At 39.8% G+C, this 27,073-nt stretch overlaps 1 protein-coding gene across 2 annotated transcripts in view; it reads right to left on the minus strand.

The window, feature by feature from the left end:
• The window catches only part of VEZT (vezatin, adherens junctions transmembrane protein), an 87,247-nt gene that overhangs the window by 12,312 nt on the left and 47,862 nt on the right, over positions 1 to 27,073 (minus strand). The window contains exons 6-8 of one of the 2 annotated variants that reach the window (XM_067559793.1): positions 19,611 to 19,760; positions 7,127 to 7,274; positions 699 to 1,030 (exon numbers count right to left, since the gene is read on the minus strand). In XM_067559793.1, coding sequence (XP_067415894.1) covers positions 699 to 1,030; positions 7,127 to 7,274; positions 19,611 to 19,760 — 630 coding nt within the window. The remainder of the gene's footprint in view (positions 1 to 698; positions 1,031 to 7,126; positions 7,275 to 19,610; positions 19,761 to 27,073) is intronic. The other variant, XM_067559792.1, reaches the window with a different exon arrangement.

A 27,073-nucleotide genomic window follows, 5' to 3' on the forward strand; every position in this document is an offset into this window, starting at 1 on the left:
TTGCTTTGCAGTTCACTTTTAAGGAGATGGTAGCATGACAGACTATCTAAAGATTAGTCAAGCAACTACAATATCAAACTCCACGTATTTCGGCTTCACAATACTTGGCAATATGTGTGGCTGTTATAATTTAAAACTCAGATTCCCATGGTGATGGGCATAGTATCAGAACCTGAGGAGAACAGAATCCTTCACTTCCAGTTGAAAACTCCTAATTCCATTCATCTCCTCTTAAAATGGATGCAGGTTGCTCTGAGAAACAGCCACCTCAATTAAATAAATTCTGTAACAGAACAGATTTGTTATACGTGCAATCACTTACATGAAAGGTCAGCTGCTCAGACCCCTCTGGGTGCCCAGAGGGCTTCTAACATTGACCCTATTATATAATTCTTCAAAGTATCTAATTCACAAGACTGTACCTCATTCATGTTGCTCCTTACTAAATAAGGGATACTAGTTAAATATCTTCTTCCAGTTGTGGAATGTAAATCAGAGTTGTTTTCTAATATATGGGTAGGGAAGCAGAAGCAGAATATAAGCTAGCCTACATTCACACATATACCCATCCTTTATGTTGCATGGTTGCAAGTCTTAATTTAGTCTTTTTTTCAAGAACCAAAGAACCAAGAACCAAAAGGGCACAAGACTGAAGCTTTCTAATTATAGGCACATTCTCTCAAATAGTGTAAACTTACTCATTCAATAGGGCCTTGAGATGGAGCTGCAAGCTGCGTACTGCTGTGTGAAGGCTGTTCAGATTTTTTGATTTCTGTTTCGTTTTGGCTGAATGTTCCAAGCCTGACTGATGCTGAGTTTCAAAGTACCGATAAAACTCATAACTTCGCTTAAGCTCTTCTAAGCAGGCCGCATGAATGTGAGGTAGACCTTGAGTCACATCAGACAAAATACAATGAGGCAAGCGTTCTGGGGTGATCAAGGGCTTGGGGGATGCATTAACTGGAGACAGCAGTAGTGCTAGTCGTCTGAAGAACTCTGAACTCTGTCCTACCCACAGCTGAAACAGAACCTACAAAATACAGAAAGAATCACACGGTCTTCATTGTTAAAAAACATTAGCATTTCCTCATTCACTTTTAAAAACATTTCATCCCCCTTTTATTCAGTTTTATCTTCTCTCACAGAATATATGCTCAGCACTGTGCCTGGGAGCACACCCTGCCTCCAAAAAACAAACCAACAAACACACACACAAACACAGAGTAATCAAATTAAAATTGGAAACATCATGGAAAACTGAGAATATGCTGGGTTTTTTTAAATATGACAAGGTCATACTAGTTTGTGTGTCTCACATTTTATGTGACTGTACATTCCTTCAGTGAAGGTCTCATGTACTTACTTATGCACAAAAGGCTCTCAGGGGTTCAGTGCATCATATCCCCACTTCGGAAGGCACTCCTTTTGTCCTTATGCCAGTCTCACTAGGTAGGACAGTCTCTGACTACCCTAGGACAGATAAGGAGCGGCCAAGATTCCGAAAGCAGGATGTATGCTGCAGGGAAGAAGACTCTTCCCACATAACTTGGAACTGTCATTTCTATGATAGTTACTGACTACTATATCCCTCCCCCCAGCCTGGAAATGCAAATCTATTAGCACTATATATTAACATTTACTTTGAAACCCTAAGAAATCTGAGCTGTTGTCTTACTATTTTATGTGCAAAGCTGAGTAACTTCACAAATACCATTACAATAAGGAAACATGGATAAAGGTTTAGAACTACGGAATAATCTTTTCAAAACATTAATTGTGTTACCTGTGAGGTCACTCACTCTGGCAGTGAAAAAAAGGAAGCCTACAGTTCACATTTCTCAGGAACCTCCAACCGAACTATGAAGTAAAATCTTTTTTGTTGTTGTTGTTGTGTCCATGAGTGGTCCTCTATATGCCTACAGAGCAGCTTAGGTTACTTCATGACCAACTAACATTGTTTTAAAAGTGTTAAACTGTGTCTACACTAGGTGCTAATGGGTATTTCAAATGACCTTACCTAACACAATTTTTAAAAAAATTGTTTCTCTAATCAAGACAAGACCCATGTCTCAGTAGACTGTCACAGTAGCACCTTTCTGGGCAATACCATTTTTTTTTTTAAATAAAAGGGAGGAATATAGTACTTTTAACCATGACACCAGTCCTCTGACACAGAGAGCTCAGAATCAGGCTGGCAGATGTGTGCTCTGAGAACGATTCCCAAGGGTCACAGACTGGTCAAGTTACTTAACCTTATTTCCTCATCTGTAAAAGAGATTCAGCATTTAGCTCACAGTTAATGTTCTCTAAATTAATCTCTTCTGAGATTCTGGCAATTATAGATCATTTCCAGTTGTAAATGGATAGTGGTCTTTCCAGTATGTGAACTATCAAAAGGAAAATGTCCACAATAGTGACACACTTAAGGATATGCAACCATCATATATATATGACCATGTTGTTGTAGCTGTGTCAGTCGCAGGATATTAGAGAGACAAGATGGATGAGGTAATATCTTTTGTTGGTCTAACTTCTGTTGGTGACTGACACAAGCTTTTGAGCTTACACAGAGCCCTTCTTTAGGTCTGGGCAGAAAATCTGAAGAGCTCTGTGTAAGTGCTTCCAAACTTAGGCTTTATTTATATGCATCTTGCACTGATTTAACTAAATTGAACCATTTTTTAAATTGATTTAAACCAGTGGAAACCCGCTTATGGACACTTAAAAATCAGTTAATATCCAGCTTATGTCAATTTTAGCTTAATTCAGTAACCAATCATCTTGCAATCTGGTTTAAAAGAAAGTGACCTGTGTCCCATGCTGCAGAAAAAGGAGAAAAAAACCGATCTGGCCTGGCAGAAAATTTCTTCTCAACCCCAAATATTGCTATCAGTTAGACCCTGAGCATAAAAGCATGACCCACCAGTCAGACACCTGGCAAAGAATTTTCTGTAGTAACTCAGAGCCCTCCCCATCTACTGTCCCATCTCCAGCCATTGGGAGATATTTGCTAATAGCAATTGCGGATGGGCCACATGACATTGTAGGCAATCTCATCATACCACCACCTCCATAAACTAATCAAGCTCCAGTCTTGAAACAAGTTACATTTTTTGCCCCCACTGCTCCCCTTGAAATGCTGTTTCAGAACTTCACTTCTCTGCTGGCTAGAAATCTTTGCCCTGAATTTCAAGCTTAAACTTGTTGGTGGCCAGTTTATATCCATTTGTTCTTGTGCCAGCACTGGCCCTAAACTTAAATATCTCCTCTCCCTTCCTGGTGTTTATTCCTCTGATATATTTACAGAGAGCAGTCATATTTGCCCTCAGCCTTCATTTTGCTAGGTTAAACAAGCCAAGCTCCTTAAGTCTCCTCTCGTAAGGCATGTTCTCCATTCCTCTAATCATCTTAATAGACCTTCTTTGCACCTTTTCCCATTTGAATTCGTCTGTCTTAAACATCGGAGACCAAAATTGCACACAGTATTCCAGAGGAGGTCTCCCCAGTGCCTTATATAATGGTAATAAGGGCAATAGCACTTCCCTGTCTTTACTGGAAATACCTCACCTGATGAATCCTAGGATTGCATTAGCCTTTTTCATGGCCGCAGCTCACAGTCATCCTGTGATTGACCACATCTTTCTCCTCCTCTATAGCTTCCAATTGATAACGTCCCCAGTTTATAGCAAAAATTCTTGTTGTTAGTCCCTCAGCACATGACCCTACACTATTAAACTTTCATCCCATTTCTATTACTCCATTTTCAAGATTGTATGATATTCTGGCCCTCTTCAACATTGGCAATACCTCCCATCTTTGTCTTAGCCACAAGTTTGATTAGTATATTCCCATTCTTTCATGAAAATGTTAAACAAGACTGGTCCAAAGACCATCACTATATTTTCCAATTAACTAATAATTCCCCATGTGGAACTGAACCAGATGCTTTACTAAATCCAGGTAGAACGGATCTACCACATTTCCTTTGTCTACAAAATCAGTTATCTTCTCAAAGAAGGAGATCGAGTTGGTCTGTACAATCTACCTTTTGTAAATCATGTTGTGTTTTATCCCAATCATCATTTACCTCTATGTCCTTAACCACTCTCTCTTTAAAAATTTGTTCTAAGACCTTGCATACAACTGAGGTCAAACTAACAGGCTTGCAGTTCCCCAGGTCATGTTTTTTCCTTTCTTAAATATACATACTATGTTTGTAGTCAGAGGCTATGATTCCCAAGTTTATGGATTCATTAAAAATCCTTGCTCTTAGACTTGCAATTTCATGTGCTAGTTCCTTTAATATTCTTGGATGGAGATTATCCAGGCCTCCTGATTGTTCCCATTAAGCTGTTTGAGTTTGACTTTCAGTTTGGATGTGGTAGTTTCTACTTCCTATATTCATTCCATTAGCTACCCTGCCACTGTCCCCAAACTCCTCATTACTCTTACTAAAAACCTGAGGCAAAGTATTCATTTAGGTGCTAGGCCATACCTAGATTTTCTTTAATCTCTACCCCATCCTCAGTGCTTAGCAGTCCCACTTCCTCTTGCCTTGTTTTCTTTATATTTATATGGGTAAAGAATCTTTTATTATTGGTTTTAATGTTCTTTGCAAAATCCAACTCTGCTTGGCTTTTGGCAGTTCTCATTTTTTCCTTACACTTTCTGACCTCCAATAGTTAGCATTTCTTGCTGATCCATCCCTTCTTCCATTCCTTGTAGGTTTTCTGCTTTCTCTTAATAATCTGTTTGAGGTGCCTGTTCATCCAGTTTGGACAAATTTCCCTTCATTGTGAATTTTTGTCCCTTGCGTGCGATGCAGGCTCCAGATAGCTTCTGCAACTTTTACTTAAAGTAACTTCAAAGCTCCTTCACATTCAGATCCTTGAGTTCTTCAGTCCAGTCCACTTCCCTAACTAATTCCCTTAAAATTTTTTAAAGTTTGTCCTTTTGAAATCAAGGAATTGAGTTGCAGACCTATTTTTGTTTATCCTTCCAGTTAACTCAGTTTAAACTAACGCAAGATCATTAAAACCAAGGTTCTCCTCTACAGCCAGTTCTTCTATGAGGTCCTTGCTACTTACCAATACTAAATTTAAAATGTCATCACCTCTTGTTGGTTTGGTGACTATTTGGTGAAGAAATTATCCAGGAATATTTGGGACCTACCATTATTAGTAGCACTTGTCCTCCAATCTATACTTGGGAAATTAAAGTCTCCTATAATCAAACAGTTCCCAGTAGTATTTATTTCATTAAAAATATTCAAGACATATGTTTCCATATCCAGATCAGATCCCAAGTTCTGCCCTGTGGAGTCTCTATTACCTTTTTTCCCCAAAATGATTTTGACCCAAACAAATTTTGTTTTATCCATTCCATCACTCCTAATTTTTTTAGAGTCTACCTTGTCATTAATGCTACTCCACCATCTTTACCTTTATTTCTGTCTTTTCTGAGGAGCACATACCCATCAATACCTCCATTCCAGTTATAACTACTATTCTACCATGTTTCCATTATAGCTAGAATATCTGGTTTCACTTTATGCACCAGGAGTTCTAGTTCCTCTATTGTGTTACCCCGGCTCTTTGAATTGGTATACAGACACCTAAGGCTATGTTTACAAAACAGACCTTACAACAGTACAGCTGTACCACTTCAGCTGTGCCGCTGTAAGGTCTCTCGTGTAGCCACACTCTGCTGATGGGAGAGAGCTCTCCCGCTGGCATAATTATACCACCCCCAATGAGCGGCAGTAGGTATGTTGCCCTACATACCACTGTCCACACCAGTGCTTCTGTTGGTGAAACTTATGTCGGTCAGTGGTGTGGGTTTGGTTTTTTTACACTTCTGACCGACAAAAGTTTTACTGACAAAAGTGCAAGTACAGACAAAGCCTTAATTGATTCTGCTTGGCTTCACCCAGATTCCTCACCCAATTAGGTATTGTCATTTTACAACCAGTATTGCTTATCGGACTGTTATTGTCATTGGTATTGACATGGTCTTTCCTCTTGTTATCCATCCTCCTACCCTCTGTTGTTGTTCTCTCCATTGCTGCATCCTCTTTTACTTGATTTTCCTCCTACTCAATATTAGAATCAGGTGTGGAGATTACATGAACATCTCCCAACCATCTTGCCTAAATTCCTCTGTGAAGGGCTGACCTGGCACCTCCCTTCCCCAGGCCGGGGGGGGGAGGGGAAGGGAGATGATGTGTGTGTGTGTGAAGCCACCCCATCCAAGCCGGCGCCGGGCTGCAGCAGGAGAGGCAGGCGTTGCATGCCAGGTAAGTCCGGGAAGGGTGGGGGGGAGCATGGCAAAGCCAAGCCTGAATTTGCACACACACCCCCTCACAGCCCCTCTGCAGGTACAGACCCCCTTCCCCGGGGCAGCTGGGGGGTGGCGCCGGGACCCCTCCTGCCCTGTGCAGGGGGGCCCCGAGGGGGGAGGGGGGCGCGCAAATGTAGGTTTGGCCTCCAGGTGCCGGAGACCCTCCGTACACCGTGTTTGGTTAAACATTTTTCAGAGATCAAAGTAACGTGCTGATTCATGATGCCAGGTGTCCAGTTTATAAACCCTATTGCATAAATAAATATGACTCCTTCCTTTTTCAGTTATCAGCAATGTACATCTTGAAATGTTTCTCTTTTTGTTCAAGTCAAGATGAGTAGCTAGGGATTAGCCAAGAAACATATACAAATTGAGAAATTATTTTATGGACTTTTTCCTCAGCACTGATTAAATAAAATCACAGCCTCAAATACAGCTTTTGGGAAGACACTGATTTGTGAATACTAGTTTATATTTTTGTTAAGTAAAGGCACAATTTAGACAACCCAATACCCTATTCTTCATTGCACATCATTTCTTTAAATAAATGTTAAATGAAATCCTCCTAAAAGCCAATAATGGTAAAAATATGCAAGATTAACATTCGGAGCATTCATGAATCTTGCTGAGGGCTCTTTAAATTTACTCTATTACTACAGACTGATATAAGTGGGGGGAGAAAAATCTGATGTCAGAATCAACTAACAGCAGGGCACTGTCACAACTGAAATGGATCTGCATGAATCTATGTATGTGAATGTTCATTCTCCCTCCTAGGATGGATTACCTTGAGCGCAGGCAGGCTGAAGCCATCCGTGAGGTTGTGCGCCTCCTCTTCAGACACCTGATCTTCACTCAGTCCCAGACCCAGTTCCTTAAAAGGGACTACACAAATGTAGTTGGTCACGTTGTCACTCTCCGCAGTCAGAGGGTAGGTTTAGTCAGAGTTAAGGAAGTTAACAAAGAAGCCTTTGTACTTAACGGGGGTTGGGGACACAAAGTAACTAATAACCTCAAGTTACTAAGGATCTTTCTTTCTGGCAAGTTACTTGAGAGCACACTCAGCCCAAATCCAGTTTTAAATGAGCATCTTACAACCTTACTCATTGTATAGGTTTTAAAGACTCAAATGTGTACAATAAGTTTTAAGCAAAGTGTAATGCAACAACTAAATAAAGATAATAAACAGTTAATTTCTGCATTCCTTTTAATTGAGGAAACCTCTGCCAAGCCATCAAATGAATTCTAATGACAGCCTTATGAGTAAAAAGCACATATTCAACAAATTAAGAGCAACACTTTTAGAGATAGGAAACTTTTGGGTAATGCAAGTTTCATGGCTTGTGTATTTCACATAAGTCAGGATAACAAGAATAGGAGATTTCCCTATGAATTCTTTTTTGTGGAGGATAACAATATTAAAGCAAATCACATACCTGCAGGTTTTTAAAAACTAATACTTTGAAATTTCTTACCTGTATATTAGGAAATCCCAAGTTCTCACATTGCTGATGCACAAAATTGACCAGTCTCACAGAAACAAACTTCTTAGTTATAAGATGGTGTGTAGTAAGATCACGTCACTAAAACTTAATTTCTTTAATCCATTTTGTGAAGGTAGTATACCAGAGTATCTACTTCTGTAGTAGCTAAAATATATTGTCAAATGATAAGTCAAAATCAATGAACAAAGCATATTTTGTGATGCAGTATCTTTGTTTCATTATGTTCACCTACTTAATCATTTGCAAAATGAGGATTAGCAATGGGTTTCACAGTTATTAGTGTGATCATACAAATACTTAAGTGTGTACTTAACATTATACACGTGAGTAATCCCATTGAAGTAACTGCTCAAATGGGATGACTCATAGGCATAAAATTAAGCACACAAAAAAAAATGCTTGTAGGACTGAGGTCTTAAGGACTGATCCAAAGCCCACTGAAATTAATGGGAATCTTTCTATTGACTTCAATGGGCTTTGGATCAGGCTCAAAGGGTATGTCTACACTGAAATGAAAAACCTTTGGCTAGCCCAGGCCAGCTAACTTGAGCTAAGGGGCTGTTTGATAGATGTTCAGGCTCTAGGACCCTGTGAGGGGGCTGCAGCCCAAACCCAAATGTCTACACTGCATTTAAATGGCTCTTTAGCCTGAGCCACATAAGCCCAAGTCAGCTGCCATGGGCCAGCCATGGGTTTTTAATTGCTGTATAGGCACACCCTTAGTGAGCTTCTATTGCAATATTTATATCTGCAGATTACCCTGATTCAACAGCAATTATTCAGTTTTCTCCAAAAACAGCATGTATGTCTGGGAAGATGAGAGGTACAATGTATATCAGTGAAGCATGCTATAAGGTTTATGTCACCAGAAATACAAGTGTTTTAACGTTCCATGAATAGTCAAGTTGGGCATAAAGGGAGAGGTCTCTGTTGAATGATGCCATAGTTATGCAGTCTAATTTTATATTTTCCTTCTATCTAACACGTTATTTTCACTTGTTTTTGAAAACTTAAAATACACAGCTCTGCATGCTGAAGAGAGTAATGGGCTTCACAGATCATCTGTACCAATTTATAGGAAACTGCTAAGACCATGCAAATTCCCCAGACTACATAATGGGATGCAGTATTTTTCAACTTATTGTTTTGCAGAGCAAAAAGAACATAGCTTCATCTACCAAAAAGCTTTTTTGGAAAACATTCTTATGAAAATAAAAGCTTAATAAAGTTTAAAGTCAATAAATACAAGAACTGTGAAGTAAAAGTAATGAACCATAGCATTAAAGGATGGCAAATCCTCTATAGGGTCAACAATGCTATACAAATCTCAAGTAAAATTTTTTGCGGTAAGTCAATAGCCACACTACCATGAAAAGCTTAGGACCAGCTGGAAAACTGGTTTGGGGTTTTGCTAGGACATAAACAGATAAGCAATGATTTAAGTAACAGGATATCAAGTGTAACATTTCAGTTCCAAAACTATTTCAGGTTACAACCCCAAGACTGAAATAACTCCCTGCAGTACTCAACTTTTTTAATGTTATCAAAAATCCAAATGTAGATGTTGGAGAAGTACATCAGAGCAAAGTAATATAGTTTTGGGTTATACTATTCTATGGAATCTTGTCTTAAAAATTAAGTAAATCTAACACTTTTACTGCTAAGGGTAATGTACTTTCTAAAGATGGAACAAAATGGTATATTCACATTAAATTTGTATGCAAATACTGGCATCATGACTATTCAAATTCTATTCTATTCTATATAGATTCTTATGCTGCCCTCAGTCACACATGTATATGAGCACCTTCCAGTAGTGCATTACAAGATAGGACTTCCATCAGTCAAATGTGATTCATTCTCTCTCATCTTCTCCCCAAACTCTTCAGAGTGCTCTCCTCTGCCCACAAACAAATTCTGTCTTACTTGGATTCAGATTCAGCCAGCTGTTCTTCCATCCATGAGCTGATTTAGTCTCAGTCCTGGGCAGTCTTGGTGGTGGTTGTATGTAGTGAAAGACAAGTAGGGCTGAGTGTCATCAGGTACATCCTGCTTCCTCTCCCCACCAGCCACATGAGGGGAAAAAAAAAAAGAAAAGAAAAAAGAATTGGGTTATGAGAACCTAATATGGCGGCCACCACCATGGGCAGCAGCCATTTTAGATATACTATATCCAGTGTGCAATAGCCTTTCACCCCTCCCCACTGCTTCCTTCTACCACATCACCAGCTCCAGAGTCCCCTTCTCTCCCGCTGCCCAACTTTCTCCTTCACTCAGTTCTAGGCATCTAGCAGTAGATTTGGGGAGTATTGGTAAGTAATACTTTTATTTACCAACCCTAACTATTTGGTATTCTGTGAATACTGAAAGCTTTCTATTTGTCTCATCCCTAGTGTTTGCAAGCCCTGTATGTCAATATTTTTGGGATTCTGAGGCTTGAACAATTTAAAGCCTTAATGAACGCCTCCTCTATTCAGAATATGTTCTATGTGTTACATACCCTGAGTTTCTCTGATCAATTTGTGCTTTGCAATAGTTTTACTTTGTGGTGGGTATAAAGTGTTACCAATTCCCATGATATCTTGCATTTTACTTAAAGCCTCAGCTGCTGGAATTGAGATTGCATGAGAATCTCAGCTTCCAACAAAAAACAACAAAAATGTTTTTAGCCTTTGGATGCAGAGAAATGCTTGAAACATGTGAAGTGGACATAACCTAAAGGCTCACAAACCAAAAGGCAAACAAAAAGGTACCGTGTTCTTAAGTAAAAAAACCACATGACTCATGATTTTAAGCTAATCTTACTTTTTTGGGAAAAGGTGGATGACTCGTGATTTTTGAGCACTGACGGTATCTCTCGGGTCACAAGATAGAAAAGTTTCATCTGAAATACTGAACTGCTATCATACATTGTCAGAAACCTTTGCCCTGCAGAACTCTATAAAAGAAACATTTTCAAAGTACTAAAGGGAAAAAACCACTTAATTCAAACCACATTTCTTTAATTTCTATTTTGATTTGGGTTTGCAAATGCTTCCTTCCTCGGGGATCTTATAAGGCCCAGCAGAGGCACTGGTCTCCTGCCCAGCTGGCTAAACTGTTCTGGGATAGTTAATGACAAGTTCCACCCTTTCACTCCCAGAGTCAAATGATTTTCCACCTGTTTAATTCTGATAAGATTAAAAAAATCTGCTCCAGAAAATAATTTTACCACTTGAGCAGAAAAGCAGTGTCTGAAATAAAGCTTTGGTGGCCCAGGAGAAAGAAGCATTGAATGTGCAACCTCCAAACCAGTAAAACTTTCTTTAAACGCTTTCAGTAACCTACATTAAACAAAAGGCTCTTCAGATATCACAGTATCAGAGGAAAGAAAAGCCTGCAGTGCAAGTTACCCAAGAATGTAGTATGTTGCAATCAGTTACTGACTCATGTAAACTTGTATGTGTTAGCAGGATCCAATGTTTTGAATTAACCCAGGAGGATGGTCAGCACTGGGAGCACTGGGATGACCATGCCTACTCTTTCCTGAGATGGAAAAAATCAGGACACAATCTTTAAGATTGAACATTTGAAAATTTCACTGAAGTTCCTTTTAATCTTTCTCTACAACAAACGTTCTCTAACAGCATGAACATCTTATAATGCATGTTTAGTAATGTGATCTCAACATATTTCATTTTTAGTTGATATGGAGTTTTGTACTCTGCATAGGATTAATAAACGCAGACTAGGAGCAAGGGTGAATTTCTGACTCACAACAAAGAAAACATTGCAGGAGACAGTATTTGTAACAGTAGGGTTGTGCATAGAGTTGAATATTAGTTCTGGATTTGTATATCACTACTTCACAGTGCCTTTCAGAGTTGAAGTTTATATATATATATCTTTATATAATCAAGGCAAGAAAACGGTATAATTATAAATGCATCATCTTCTAACACGAATCTGAATCTATTTTTAAAAGAAGGTTGTTTAGAATCCCAGTTAGATATTAAACAATAGATCTACTAGACTGCAGGAATGTTAATGCTAATTTGATAAGATCAAAAAGAAGCACTGTAATACTGACTTTATATTTTTCTAAAATGAAATTAAGTGGATGGTTACACCATAAACTTTGCAGTTGAAAAATTCTAGGAATAACTAAAACACTGCAGAGATCAAAGTATTTTACTTTAAATTATTTTTCAACATAAAAAGACTGGAAGCAATCCTAGAAAGAGCCAGGAAGCAATCCCATGGTATGGATACCACAAGATAATTGAACTCTTGGGGGGATCTGTAGTCATACTTTGCTGGTTAACATGACTTGTTCTTCAGTGCATGCTGATTGAATGCACACCAATCCCTTAAAAACACTTGTACACAGATGTGTGTGTGGGAGCAAAGAAAATATACTAGAGAAGTTTTATTTAAACAAAATTCAACCTCCATTTCTGTGCCCGTTTTTAAGGAGATTTGAGAATTTTAAACAAAAGTTGCTAAATAAAAATATTTTTCTTAACTTGTAAATGCTTAATTTATTATCCCCAAACCATACACAATTTACAATACTGCCAACCCCCAATCATAAGTCAGCCTCCTCCCCCCCCCAACAAAATAATAAGATTTACTTAAAAATCATGAGATTCTAAGAAAATAATAAAATATGGTAGTTTTCTTTTATTTGTCTTCTGGTTTTTGAATGTTAAGGGTACAATTGGGTAACATTTTAAAGCTTTTTCACCATAATTAAGAGGGATGGACATGTGTGTTTTTAATTAAATGAAAGAGGAGATTCTCATCTAATCACAAACCATCAGTAGCTAGGGCTTTTTATTTATTTATATATATAATTTGTGATAAAAATCTCAAGAATTACCAATAATGAATATACTTCTTGAACATATTTTCCTTAAAATAAACACATTTTTATAAATACCAGCTAGTTAAACCAAACCAAAGTCAAAATTCAATAGCTAAACTAGATAGCCATCTGTGTTTACAGTTTTCCATGTATTTGTACAAACATTTTTATTTCATTAATCTATTTACCTTATTTCATTAACAACTTGGGCGCAAGAGAAGGAAAAATATCTAGTTCAAGCAAAACAAACTCAGTACAAAATTTCTAATACATAGTGCAAATTAGACAACTTATCTTCAGGGTAGCAACCTCATCTAATTTGCCTGTAAAGCAATATGCTCAATAATGGTGGTCTGTAAATGGTAAATAAATATGAATACTCTGCACTGAAAAAGCAATTTCCATGAAAATAACTAATGCACTTAAAAATGCTATTTGGTGAAGTGTCTCACAATATCCCTGAAAAGTCACTGTGTATTTTATCCTCCTCTCTAGATATATTTTGGCTGCATGCCAGTTGGCCAGCCTGACAGATTCATTTAAATAACCTAATTTTTACATGATCAAATAAATAAAAATAAACTGAGTTAACCCATTTAACTGTGCTAAAAATGGGAGAAAACTCTCAGTGAAATCAGTAAATGTTACGAAAGTTGTACCAGGCTACAACTTAAAGCTAAATATGTGTGCCCAATCTTGTAAGAAGCTGAGCAACTTCACCTCCCAATGGCCCTGTCCCAACATCATTACCTCCAATGAAGTAGGGCATTGCTTACTGACTTCTGTCAGGGTTGAGCATCTTACAAGAGGCACTCAATGTCTTGCAAAAAACACTTCTATTTGGGGCTTTTTATCCAATTGTCTATGTCACTTAACTTCTGTATCAGGCATTTTTAGCAATTTGTTTAAAAAACTGCAATAAAACTACACACTAAGCATTTACACATTCAAGGTATTCTGTACAATAAAAAGGTGTCCCTTTTTGTACAAGTGAATCAAATCACACACACACACACACAGAACAATAGACAAAGATTTTTCAAGATGTCATGACCATGCTCCAGCTAATAGAATAGATATTGCACATAAAAATCCAGTCCTAATACAGACAGAAACTCATCATCAAAGTGGGTTCATTTTACAACATTTAACTTACCATTTCCTTCACTTTTATTTAAAGAGTTAAAAAAACTGTAATGTGTTTTTTCAATGTTTCTTAATGCAATAAGTGTATTTTCATAAAGTAGCAGTAACAGAGCAAAGGTTTAAGTCTCCCTGAACTCAACACAACTGAGAAATATACAACACACTTGTGTCTACACATGCTATGCTAACAGCTTATTCCATTAAAATGTTGTTTCCCTAATGTCACGACCTGCTGAGGTTACAAGCTGAGAAAGGATGAAAAAGTACTAGGAGCTAAAATAAAATCAAAGCTGTATATACGGCAGCAGTTTGGAGCCAGATTGGGTCTAAAAGACCCCTGAATATCAGAACCTCACACTAACAACAGTTAATTCACAACATCGTGCACATGGGACTGCTGGCAATGTCAGTCTTAAGTAACCTAGCCCTGGTCTACACTTACCTGGAAATTCGGCGGCACTCAATGGGAGTTACGCAAGCTACACAGAGTAGCTTGCATAACTCCCGTCGACTGCTGTGCTTCCCTTCTGTGCGCCATCTTCACTGCATTGCGCCGATGGGAACTGTGTTCTCGTTGATGCAGCGCTACGCCACTTGAGGAGGTGGATTTACTGCGTTGACTTCTTGATCGATTGAGTGAGTCTATACTGACCGCTCAATCGATCCAGAAAAATCAATCTGACGGCAGCAACTTTGCCGCTGTCATTATAGACATACACCTAGACATCTATCTTACTGATAGACTTGTACCGAAGTGTACATGCCAATGATAGATGGTCACTAATTCAGGAACAAATAATAATAAAACCTGCACTTCTCTAATACTTACCATCCCAGAATGTTAAACACTGTTACAAAACTTTCAGGAATTAAGCTTCACAACACTCCTTTAACATATGTAAATGTTACCACCCCTTTATAAGTGAAGAAACTGAAGCAGAGACACATTTAGAGACTTACTCCACAGTCACACACAGAAAGTCTGTGAGAAAGTTAGGAATAAAAAGGCCAGATGTCTTGCACTGTAGCAGCTACACAACACTTTCTATCCTACACAATCTTTTGCTACGGCATTGTTTGCACCTTGTCACAAGAGGAGGCTTTCTCCCATTTGCAATAAAATGAGAGTTTCAGAGATCTGTATGGCCAGCTCCTCCGAGGGTGTAAGTTGGTACACCTCCATTGAACTCATAAACACTACACTGATTTACATAAGCTGAAGATGTGGCCTATGAAATTTTAAGGCGAGAAGGACCATTATGTTGTGTAGTTTTACCTCCTAAGTAACAGAGGTCATAAAATGTCACCCATCCAATCTTGATCCTGCACTCACTGAAATCAGTGGAAAGACTTCAACGGACTTCAGTGATACATTAGTAGACTTCAAATGATGGAGAATCCTCTGTGTCCCTTGGCAAATTATTACCCGCTCTGTTAAAATATTGCACCTTATTTCTAGCCCAAATGTATCAAGCTTCATCTTCCAGCCTTCAGATCTTGTTATGCCTTTGTCTGTCTGAGTAAAGAGAAACCTTCTCTGCAAGTAGGTACTTTCTTCTATAATTGTGGAAGTACCCTTGAGGAAATAGAGTACCCTTTGTATTATGAATGACTCAACTTTGAAAAAGAAAGACTTGACAGGATACAGTTATATATTGTTCCCACAAATGTAAGACTGACGTTTAACATAACAAGTACAGAATACGGGTGGAAGATTTTCCATCTCAGAAAAGGTTACTGATCCATCAAGTCCAGTATCAAAGCTTCACATAAGCTGAAAGAGATAATGCTTCTTAAATTTTAACACTGCTCAACACGGTTATGTTTCATGCCACAGTAAATTTTAATAATCTTGATATTAATTTATTTGCTCTAATAAGTACAGTATTAATGAAGGGAGTTGTCAAAGATTACATGTTAGCCTTAGGTATATGTTGCTAAATCTTCAGTCTAATTTGACTGAATAAATGACACGGTATCACATTTATGCAATCTGTGCGGTTATAAGCAAAGCTATGTATTAAGACTTTTAACCCTCTGTAATAACATGTGGGTGTCAGGGGAATTTCCAAAGAAAAACATTTAATCCTACCATAAAGGATACAATAAAATTAGGATACAAATAAGACAAGAGTCTACAATATGCTATTTGGCCTGACCCAGCCAGATCTGCCTCTGGTCCCCATAAGGTGCAGATTTTTTTTTGGTGTGTGCCTATTTTGCATAGACATTTCAGTGGTGGTCGAGGAGCGGGGGGGAAGTGAGCATTTAATAAGACATACCAGAAATGTCTGAGAAGGTGACAGCCATGTGATAAACTACATAGGTGTGAGATATATTTATTTAATCATTCACCTTTATGCAAATCACTGCTCTCTGTCTACTAATTTATTGCCACAGGATTCATTCAAACTTTTCACATAGCCACAATTTTAAAAAAATCAACCAATAAGTCAGGTTGTTAGCTGAGCCGCTACGAAACACACGTTTCATCCTTCGCTCTTCTATAATGTCTATGTTTGGGAACTGCTCTCTACTTTTAATTTATATAAAAATAGAGTGCCTACAATTTAAAGCAGCCACACTGCATACATAACACGACACAATTTGTCTTCAGATATGGCCACTCTCATTGAAATGAATGCAAATTATTCACACATATCTGATCCTAGATATGAACCAGATATATCAAGGTATATATGTGGCAACATAGCAACAAAAGTAATAAAAAATACTCCACCTGAGTGAGCAATATGGGTAAGCTAACGTTACTAAAGGAACTCGAAATTTTCCATTTCCTGACACAAGTATTCAAAATTGTCAGTGTTACATCAATGCAGATTTTATATAATTTATGGGCTAGAACCTCAGCAAGTGTAAGTGGACATGCCATTAAAGTTAATGAAGCTGTGAATATTTACACCAGGTGAGGATCTGGTCCCACTTTTAAATTGTATCACTCTATCTAAGTGAGTCTCTCCTTCAGTACTGCAGCCAGTCAGTTGACAGCATTTCAACATACTACCATCAACTCAGTCAGACAGTAAGTTTTATTTATTATGTTCACACTTGTCCTTCTTCAAAGAAGATAAAAAGGACTCTCAGGTAGAATCCAGTAGGAGGATCAGTCACCAGATAAAATGTAATTAAGCTTCAGCTTTACTATGTTAGCTGGAGTGCTGAGTTTCACCTTGGTTTAAAACCACAGGCATTTCTCACATATTAAAATTTCAGAATGCTGTACTGAGCAAGTTGGATTCAGTTTTCCCCCTGCTTTGACACAGAGATATATTCTTGATCAGCTGAAAAAATGCAGAAACGCATCAAATGCAATAAAAAAGAACTTATCAAAGCAGTTTCTTCTGAGGGCATTTGAAAAAAAACAGAAAAACTAAATTTCATTTCAATGGTCTTTTGAAACTTTATGCCAAATGTCAAGCATGCTTTTCTAAGAAAAAGTACATTAGATTTTTATAGCTGGTGTAAATATTTCATCAACAGTACTACAGAATTCCTGCCTTTCACAATGCTCACAACACACCTTTAAATATGGATTAAATCAGACTCGAACAGCCTATCGGCATTGCAGTTTAATGTACTTTCTGATTTTCTGAAGAAATCTCTACTTCTGTTCTTTGTAGCACTGAGAATCTGGATTTCAACTTGTCCTGATATTCAGCTAAAGTTCCTGTCCTTAATTTCATCACATCATTTCCTAATTATACAGAGTCAGGTTGCTCTAAATCTTTCCTTTCCCTGCTGTGGACCACTTTGGTGGCACAAAAGGGGCCTTAAAGTTGTCCTAAGTGAGCAGGCGAGAGAATCCTGCAATGAGAGGAAATCCTTGGCTGATGCAGAGAGCTCTGTGTGTCCCCCAATGCTAGAGGAGTGAAAAGGACAGGAGAGACTGTGGCTGGAACACGCTACATTCCAGCAATCTCCAGACAGCATAACAGCCAATAGGGTCCATTACAAGACAGAGTAACTTTGGGCAACCCTCAGGATACTTTAAATCATTTTATTCTCAATTTTCATGCCTTGCACAGATCCGACTGCACCTACATCTTAACTCCTATGCCCTGCATGCTCTGTCTATGCTCCCTGCACTTCAACTTGGTGCTTTTTCCACTTTGCTGTGTAGGCCCAGAATATCCCTCTTCTGCACGTCAAGCAATCCCACACTCCACCTTCAAATCCTTCCTCAAAATCCACTTATTTCTTCCAACTTTTTACTAATGATTTCGATGGCTGTGCCATCAACTGATCTTTTGTTACAGGACAAACTGCATCTTAAAACCATACAAAGTAAGGCAGAAGTAAATACCAATTTTTCTGAGTTAAACAAAAGATCTCCTTCTTCTCTAATAAAAAGCCAACAATCACCCTTGCCAGTTTTGAAACTAAGAGGTTGGCACCCTTCTGTTGAAGTGGACCCAGTCTAATCCAAACCAAAATGGTTTTGTAGAAGGTATTCCAGTGCTCTATGAATCCATAACCCCCTCCCCCACCCCAATGATTTATACAGCACTTGGTATCCAATACTGGACATCCTTTTTTTTCCACTCAGGCACAGAAGGATCTCTGAGATGACCACATGCATTGTTCCCATTTTCAGTTCTCTTCCCCAGTCCCTAAAATTATTCTTGGTTATATCCAATCCAGAATTCGTAATTATTTTCATAAAATTGTTCGTCAGTAAGTCACTCAGGATACGACTGGTTACATTTCATTTCCCATGTACAGAAGAAAAAAAAATCTACTCTCCAGGGCTATCTCAGGATATGAATCAATGACATCTTGAGCACAAAATCAGGATTCACATCCCTAGACAAATGATCCGCTGCTTCACAAACAAATGCTTATTTCCTCTGAATGGGAGTATCACTACTGTTACACATATATCCAGGAGTGCTATCCATATTAACCAAACCACATATTCCAGGAAAATATCACAGTAATTGGTAATGACAGATTTTCACATAAGCATTTGTTTCCAAGCTTGTGATTTTTCTGGGGAAGTAGAAACGTAATCAGATAAACTTGAATGCAGTACATTGACATTTCTGATATTTTCCCAGTTATGGCACAGATAGAGTACAGCCATTAAGTAAGCCCTACTGCCAGGAAGAAAGTCTCCAGTTTCTCAATGGACTATGGGTTCACCCTTTGGCAAATAGAGTTTGAATTGGTTGTATTGCATTTGATTTGGAGATAGAAAATCCTCACTCTTGAGTGTGCCTCTTGACTAATCTATGCTGTATCTGTGCCATTTAGTTTTCATGAGATAGGAAATCACGTACCTTTAACCTGAAGGCTGGGTATGGCAATGGAGACGTCAAGTGAGGGCAGGTTGTTGAGAGCAGAGTTATTCTGGAAGGAGGGAAATAAACATGGATAAGAGCAATAATGAAAGAGAAAGGACTGAATGACACATACCAATATTCACACAAAAGGCTTGGACATTAATAACTAACTAAGGTACATGTTTTCAGGACACAGTGCAGTATTCATTTCTTAGACTGCACAGTGATAAAAATGAGAAATGTTTTAAGAATGTGCTGTCTCAAGCATAACTAAAAAAAAAAAAAAAAAGACACTTTGCTGCCCTCCCCCTTCCTTCTTGCATATATTTACCTAGATACCACAAGTTTCTACTGAAACTCTATTCATTAGCACAATTAAGCTAATTCATTAGCACAATTAAGTGCCTCTCTATATGGATAGGTAACTCATTAATAAGCATCTGCTTTTGTGGGTTTTTACAAAAAGGATATTTTTTCAGCATGTACAGGGTAGCTAATCTTGAAGCTCGAAAGTTGGCTCTGACAGATCGGTAAACTGCTTTCCGAAGACCGATGAGATGCTGACTAGGATGCTGTCCAGCTTTATTAAATGGGCAAGCGGCACTGACCCTGTCAAGCAAACTTGAAAAGTAAAATGTGATACAACTGTACAGATGTCCTAAAGAATTTTAAAAAGACAGTACATCAATTTCAATTTCATATCCCTTATTTATAAAAGACAATTTTTTTTTTATAATGGGTCAATAAATATAATTAAAGCAACAAAGTTTTATCATATCAGTTATGCATTTAACTGAAAATTTTTAATGAAAAAAGGTTGATAACTCATTCAAGGTTTTGATTTTTCTCCCATTGGAGTCAATGGTAAAATTCCTATGGACCTCAGTTGTACAAGATCAGGTCCTACAAAAAGAAAGCAATGTATAGACACGATGTAAGGCTAAAGAACATAACAGAAGTCCACTGTAAGTTTTAAAAATATTTATATTTAACACATAGCTCTGTATGTGCAACTAATTCCTTAGCTCTTACAAATGTTTTTGCAGACAGGATGTACTGCTACCCAACACTATTTAGATTAATCTATATCTTGCCTTCTGCCAGTACAAGGAATGTTGTCTAGTTTGATGAGGTTATCAAACATTTGAGTGGAAGGACAGACAATTTACCATAAAAACTATAGATTGCAGAAGTTCTTTGGCACAATTACAGCTAGAAATACAAAGTGAGGCAAAGATTCTGAAATATGTGCAATTACATATATTAACATATTTTAAATACACTTTAATCTCAACATATACATATGCATGCATATCACTGTGTCATTTGCTTGTGGGAACAGACTGCACTTGGGCTTTCAGAGAGTGTCATCATAAAAAATTACCTATTCTATAAATAAACCCAGGGGCACTTGGGTGAATTTTAAATATTTGCATGTTAAGTTACAAAACCCAAAAAATTTAGTACTGAATAATCTTCTGTTAGTGTAGAGTATACTTAATAATGTGAAAGATATTTATTAAAATAAATATTGCATATTGAACACTGTAGGGAGGTGGAGTGTCCTCCCACTGAGCCAGAGGGGGAGGAGCCACTCTCTGCTCCTTGGTGGGCAGAGCCAGGCCAGACCCACCCCGCACACCAGAAGTGAAGGGGTGTACAGGAAGAGTCGGTGCCTCTAGCTCAGTTGGTGCTGAGCCAGTGAAGGAGACAGATGTCCCCAGCCTGCTGCAGGACCCGGATTCTGAACCCGGTGGAGACAGAGAGTGGAGAGGAGTGCCTAGAACTGCCAGCAGCCAAATACCACGACAAGACTGAGGACACTTGGATTATGGAACCCCTCGCCCAGACTCTGGTAGGAAGTAGCCCAAGGAAACCAGACTTGGATTCGGTTTTGTGGTCATAATCCCAGTCAGTGTGTTTCGGTGGTATGCCTGCTGATGCAGTGGCAGAACCCTCTCCCACTGTCAGGGCCCTGGGCGGGTATCTGGTGGAGTAGAGTGGGCCCAGGGCCCTCTAGGCCCTGTAGCTGTCCCACTTACTCATCTTAGGCTGAGAGTCCTGCGTTTGTCTGCCTGAGTCAGGATGTCAGGCCATAGACTGTTGGTTGCACTGCCCTGCCTGAGGTCCATAGACTATTTATTGCTGTGCCTTGCATACAGGTCTGCGCTCCAAACTGCTTGTTGTTCTGCCCTGCCTGACGGTCAGAGCTGCCTGGACTGCTTTGCTGCCCTGCTCTACTCTGCCAAAGGAGCCTTTGGGCCCTGGCACTTGATTTATTAATTCCCTGATAGTTGGCGGTGCCTCAGTGACATAGAGAGGCGGAGCAGCCTCCGACTGAGCCAGAGGGGGAGGGATGACATTAACACACCAAAAACACATTCGCTATAAAAAATTCATACCATATTGATATACACCAGTAATACTTAAACATGATCAAATAAAATCTTGTATGTAAAACATTTTGTTATAAAAGAAGCAAAACAAACTGCACTAAGCTTGCAATTTTACAAAAGCAAAATTAATGTTATTCCAATTCTGGCTATTTTCACTGGAACCTTGAACTTAACATCTGTTACAGGTTTTCTCAACATTTCTATGGCTATTCGAACTTAACAATTACTAATGTTCACAGATGAACTCTCATTTCAGTCTTTAAACCATACACTTCAATGGGTTATAAGAAGTATGTTTGGAGAAGGTCAGGAGTAATTTAAAAAAGGAGGCAGAAAACTACCAATGTTTTCTTCACATCAAGATTGTAAGCACTCGCAGCTCTACTACAAGACACCCACCCATCATTCATGCACCATATGCACAGCCAGAAAACTTGCAAAAAAGGGTTGTTTTGCAATTTGTGACATATGTTTCAGTGTCAGATGTTAATCTCAGCAGTTTGTATAAATTCATAGGGCTGGATTCTTCCTTCCTTCCTTATTTCCTGAGAGATATCAACCCAGCATCCTTTGGTGTGTTTCTGAACGTACCAGAGATGCATCATCCCAGGATCTCTGTTAAAAGTTACTGGACCATGCTGTGTAGCAGCAGTGAAAAGCATGAGGAAAAAGTGTTAAGAATGAACTTCCTTTTCACTACAACTCCCAAATCTATCCCAATTGTAAGAAACTGCAATTTAAAACTCTCTCAGTCTCAAGCTAGATTTTAAATAAGGTGGAAATAGGATTTCTGTGTCACAGGCTTATACTGCCCAATATTAATAAGACCAGTTACTGCACATGAGCATGGTGGTAGTTCTATAAAGATGATGTGTGCATCGATACATGTTTGTATATTTCCAACTGGAATCAAGCTCTATAAGATCAATATTATTATTTTGGAAATCTAATTACTGAAGTGCCAACCAAATAAAGAGAGTCCTCATTACAGAAAAGAATGGAATTTCACTATATATTTTTACAATTTGCATTTTATAATGGTAAGGAAATGGAAGCATTTTCAGTGGCTAGTAGGAATTCCAAGTGACCCTAGGCCAGACTATGTGATTGGAGTCCTATTGGCTTAATCATTACCTTTCAAAACAAACAAAAAACCATATTCTGCACTTAATTGCATAGAGAATTTAGGGCAACCTGCTGTGTGATGGAGGATAACCAGTTGCATTTGAAGTACTTAAGGGTGGAGGAACTCCAGCAGGTCGCAGGGGGAGTATCTGAAAGTGGGATGATGCTTCTACAGAACAAATACATCCAACAGGAGCTTTTATGTTGCTGAGACAATGCACAATGACCCCCATTTAGTACAAAGGTTTCTTGTCAACTTCCTTAACTCTGATTAAACCTACCCTCTGAATGCGGAGAGTGATGTAACCAACTATGTTTGTGTAGTCCCTTTTAAGCAGGGGTTCTCAAACTTTTTTCCTGGGATCCCCTTTGAAAATATTTCAGGCTGTGACATCTCCCCCCCATAAAAAGTGACGCTTTAATTCTGCGCTGCTGCTGTGGGTGGCACTGCCTTCAGAGCACCCAGCCAGCAGCCGTTGCTCTCCAGCCACCCAGCTCTGAAGGGCTCTGGCTGTCAGCCATGCACGGGGCTGACAGCTTGCGATCTTCCCATAATAGCCTCACGACCCCTTGACGGGTCCCAACCCTCAGTTTGAGAACCCCTGCTTTTAAGGAACTGGGTTTGGGTCTGAGAGAAGAGCAGGTGTCTGAAGAGGAGGCACACAACCACAAAGATCAAAATCATGTTCTTAGCACTTACTGGGACATATTGATACAGTAACATCCCTAGCATCTTATAGGGTGAGTTCCTGGTGTAGTTGAAGTCAATGGCAAAATTCATAATCCTTAGAGCTGTAAAATGGCACAGAATGACACCCCTTAACTTATCAGGTGTAACCATATTCAGTGTCGCTTGACTGCCTTTAGAGAACTTTAAAGCTACTTTACTACATTACTGCTATAGGACATATTAAGCTTTTTTTCTTAAGGTCTATTAGCAGGAAACTATATTACAGCTCAAAGCAAAATCAGGGGGCAACAAACACCACACAGAGTGCTATCTCAAGTCAATAAATAAAAAAGAGTAAATAAAATAAATAATAATAATAAATACACACACACACACACACACACACACACACACACTAAAAATAAATAAAGTAAATAAAAAAAGAGGCCATAGACTTGTCCATATTGGACCACTATTCCAGAAATTCATGTACTGAGTGTACTGGCTCAGTTACCTTCAAACCCTCAGCCCATACACATCCAAAGAAATCCTCTCTAAAAAGTTACTAAGGTCTACACACTACAGAGTTAAGTCGACTTATGTTACGCTGACAATAATAAACTGCTATAATTACATCACTTGTGCATGTTCACAATGCTCCCTGTGTTCGTGGAGCACGTCCACAGTTATGCTCTAGCATCAGAGAAAGCAGTGCATCATGGGCAGCTAGCCTACTGTGCAACTTGCCACCTTCTGCCACTAGGAGTTCTGGGAATGGATTGCAATGCATCATTGGGGTGGGCTCACCATCCCATGATGCAGTTTTTGCTGTCCCATCATTCCATGGGCTTCTGATTATGTTTCGCGCTGTTTTTCAACTGCCCCTGTAAACTGCGAGTCCGCCATTTGTGTCTAAAAGCGTTGATCCTTCAGTGCCCTCCAGTCTTGTGATAAGCATTACAAAAGCAACATGGCTGATCCTCAGGTATTTCATGAGCTGCTAATCTGAAAATGAATCCAGGGTGCCTGCCCTGCTGTGTGCCATGAAAAGAAACAATTCCAGAATGCCTTTGGCATTCACCAAGCAGCTGCGCATGGTGAAAAAGCGAGTGATGAAGGCTGCGTGGAAGCTGACAACTCCGGACTGTTAGGTCAGTTGTGAATGAGTTTGGAGTTGGGAAGTCCACCATGAGAGTTGAAGTCATGCAAGTGTGCATGGCCATTAACTGCATCCTGCTATGAAGGACTGTGACTCTGGGCAGCGCGTGGAAAATAGCGGATTGCTTTGCGGCAATGGGATTCCCTGACTGTGGTGGAGTGATAGATGGCACACATATCCCAATTTTGGCCATAGACCATCTTGTGACAGAGTGCATCAATAGAAAGGGCTACTTCTCTATGGTATTGCATGAGCTGGTGGATCACTGGGGTCATTTCACTGACATCAGTGCGGGGTGGTCAAGGAAGGCCATGCACCTTCAGAAACACTGTCCTATATAGAAAGCTGCAAGCAGGAACTTTCCTTCCAGACCAGGAGATTCCAGCAGGGGATACGGAAATGCCATACTGATCCTGGGAGACCCTGCTTACCCCTTACTCCCGTGGCTCAAGGTTCCTGCAGTGGAAACTTTGACAGCAGCAAGGAGTGCTTCAACAACAGGCTCAGCAGGTGCAGAATGACTGTTGAATGTGCATTTGGTAGATTAAAGGGTTGAGCTGGTGCTGCCTTTTTGGCAGGTTAGACCTCAATGAGGAAAATATTCCCATGGTTATGGCAACCTGCTATGCTCTGCATAACATTTGTGAAGCTAAGGGGAAAAATTTCCACAAGGATGGAGCGTTGAGGTGGATCGCCTGGAGGCTGCTTTTGAGCTTCTAGATGCCAGAGCTAATAGAAGGGCTCAACAGGGGGCTATTCAAACGAGGGTGGTTTGAAGCAGCACTTTGACAATGAGTCCCAGTAATGTTTTTCTGTAATGCATTCAGCCAGGTATTATTTACTTGCCACCTTGAATGACACTTGTAATGAAGCATTAATTGTAGTCTGCAAATGTGCCAATTGCTACTGTATATGAATTCCAGCAGCAACCACTGTATGTAGGACACAAAGATTTTATTTCTAAAAATACATTTTTATTACATAGCAATATACAGATTTCCCTTTTTGACAAGAGACATGACAGCGAAGAGCACTCTCTGAATTGAGGCTCTCACAGCAGTGTGTAAGTCCAGCAGTCATTCTGAAACCTGTCCCTAGGGGTGAAGTGTAAGGGGTACTGCGATGGGCCGGGACCTTGCAAGGATTTTGTGTGTGTGCGCCGGGGGAGGGGGGGGGGGGGGGGGGGGGGGGGGGGGGGGGGGCGGTTGGAAGGCATGGAACACAGTTCTGTATGGGCTGCAGGGGTAGTCAAGCATGCATGTGTTCTGACTGCAGCACAATCAGGGACCTCAGCATCTCTGTCTGGTCCTCCATCAGCTTTATCACCCACTCCTGCCCCTCTATCATCCACTCCTGCCATTTCCTCTCCTGGCTATCCATTAGTAATTTTTCGTTTATTGTCTCTCTCCACACGCTGTGATCGCAAACTGCAGCATCAGATGATTGCAGCACTTTCCTAAGCATGTCCTCCTTTCTCCTCCTGTTTTGCCTCCTTATCTGCCAGAGGTGCTCCACCAGTGTGTAGGTGGCTCCCCTCAAGGCCACATCTGCAGAAGCAGAAGAAACAATAAACAGTGGCAGTTCTGTGAGTGCACTCACAGCTTTGAATCGTAACAGTTAAATACACCTCTTTCTTACCGTCCCTTGGCAAGCACACAGCTCGGCAAGTGCCCTAAAGTTGGTGAGTTCGGCCCTGGGGGAAAGGGCCAAGATGGGGCAAAGGGTCTACATAGTTTCCAAAGGGGATCACTACAAGCACCTAGGGACACTATTGTAAATTCTGGTACCATTTTCCACAGGTGGAGGTGATCAAAATTAGTATCTTGCTCCTGAGAGTAACTGAGGGTGCGTCTCCTGCATATGTGCACTTTCAGATCAGATCTGTATGCAGCTCGCCTGTGTGCTGCTTTGGTTCCTGCAGAAGTAACTGCTGATTGGCACAGCAAACTTACCTACAGCAGGGGAAGAAACAAAGCAGCTCTGCTAAGGAACCTTCGGCAATGGATTGCAGAGTACCTCCAAGAAAGTTTCCTACAGATCTCTATGAAGGAGTCCCGTGAAATCCCAGTCTGCATTAACAAACTTTTCCACAGGACCCCCACTGTGTAGCTGCATAGGGGAATGGAAGCAGACACAAACAGTGCTTGTCTTGTTAATTTCTATCCCTTATCCCACTTCTGACATGTTAAAAAATAAAGGACACCTCTATCTCATGGCACCGTGCAATATCAAATCAAAATGAGTAGTTACTGTAGCTCCCCTCTCCTGCATCAGGCATGCCACAGCTGTAGTACTGTGACTGGCTATATTCCTCCGGAATCAGAAAGCGGTCCTGGCTCACCAGTCTACCAGATGACATGGTCTTCTGTCCCACATCCTTCTCCAATTCCACTTTCTCATCCATCACTTCGTCCTTGAGGTTAACGCTGCAGGCCACTGCCTCCAGCCCCCCCGAAATATCCTTGGGGCTCTTGATGGTGGCGTGGGGTTGCTGACGAGTATCGTGTCCAACTCCTTGTAGAAGTGTCAGGTCTTCAGCGTCACACTAGAGTGACAGTTGGCCTCCCTTGCCTTCTGGTATGAG

This window comes from Emydura macquarii, unplaced genomic scaffold (assembly GCF_026122565.2).
Source record: "Emydura macquarii macquarii isolate MOO-44397 ecotype Brisbane River unplaced genomic scaffold, CSIRO-AGI_Emac_v2 contig_2205, whole genome shotgun sequence".
NCBI classification, from domain to species: Eukaryota; Metazoa; Chordata; order Testudines; family Chelidae; genus Emydura; species Emydura macquarii.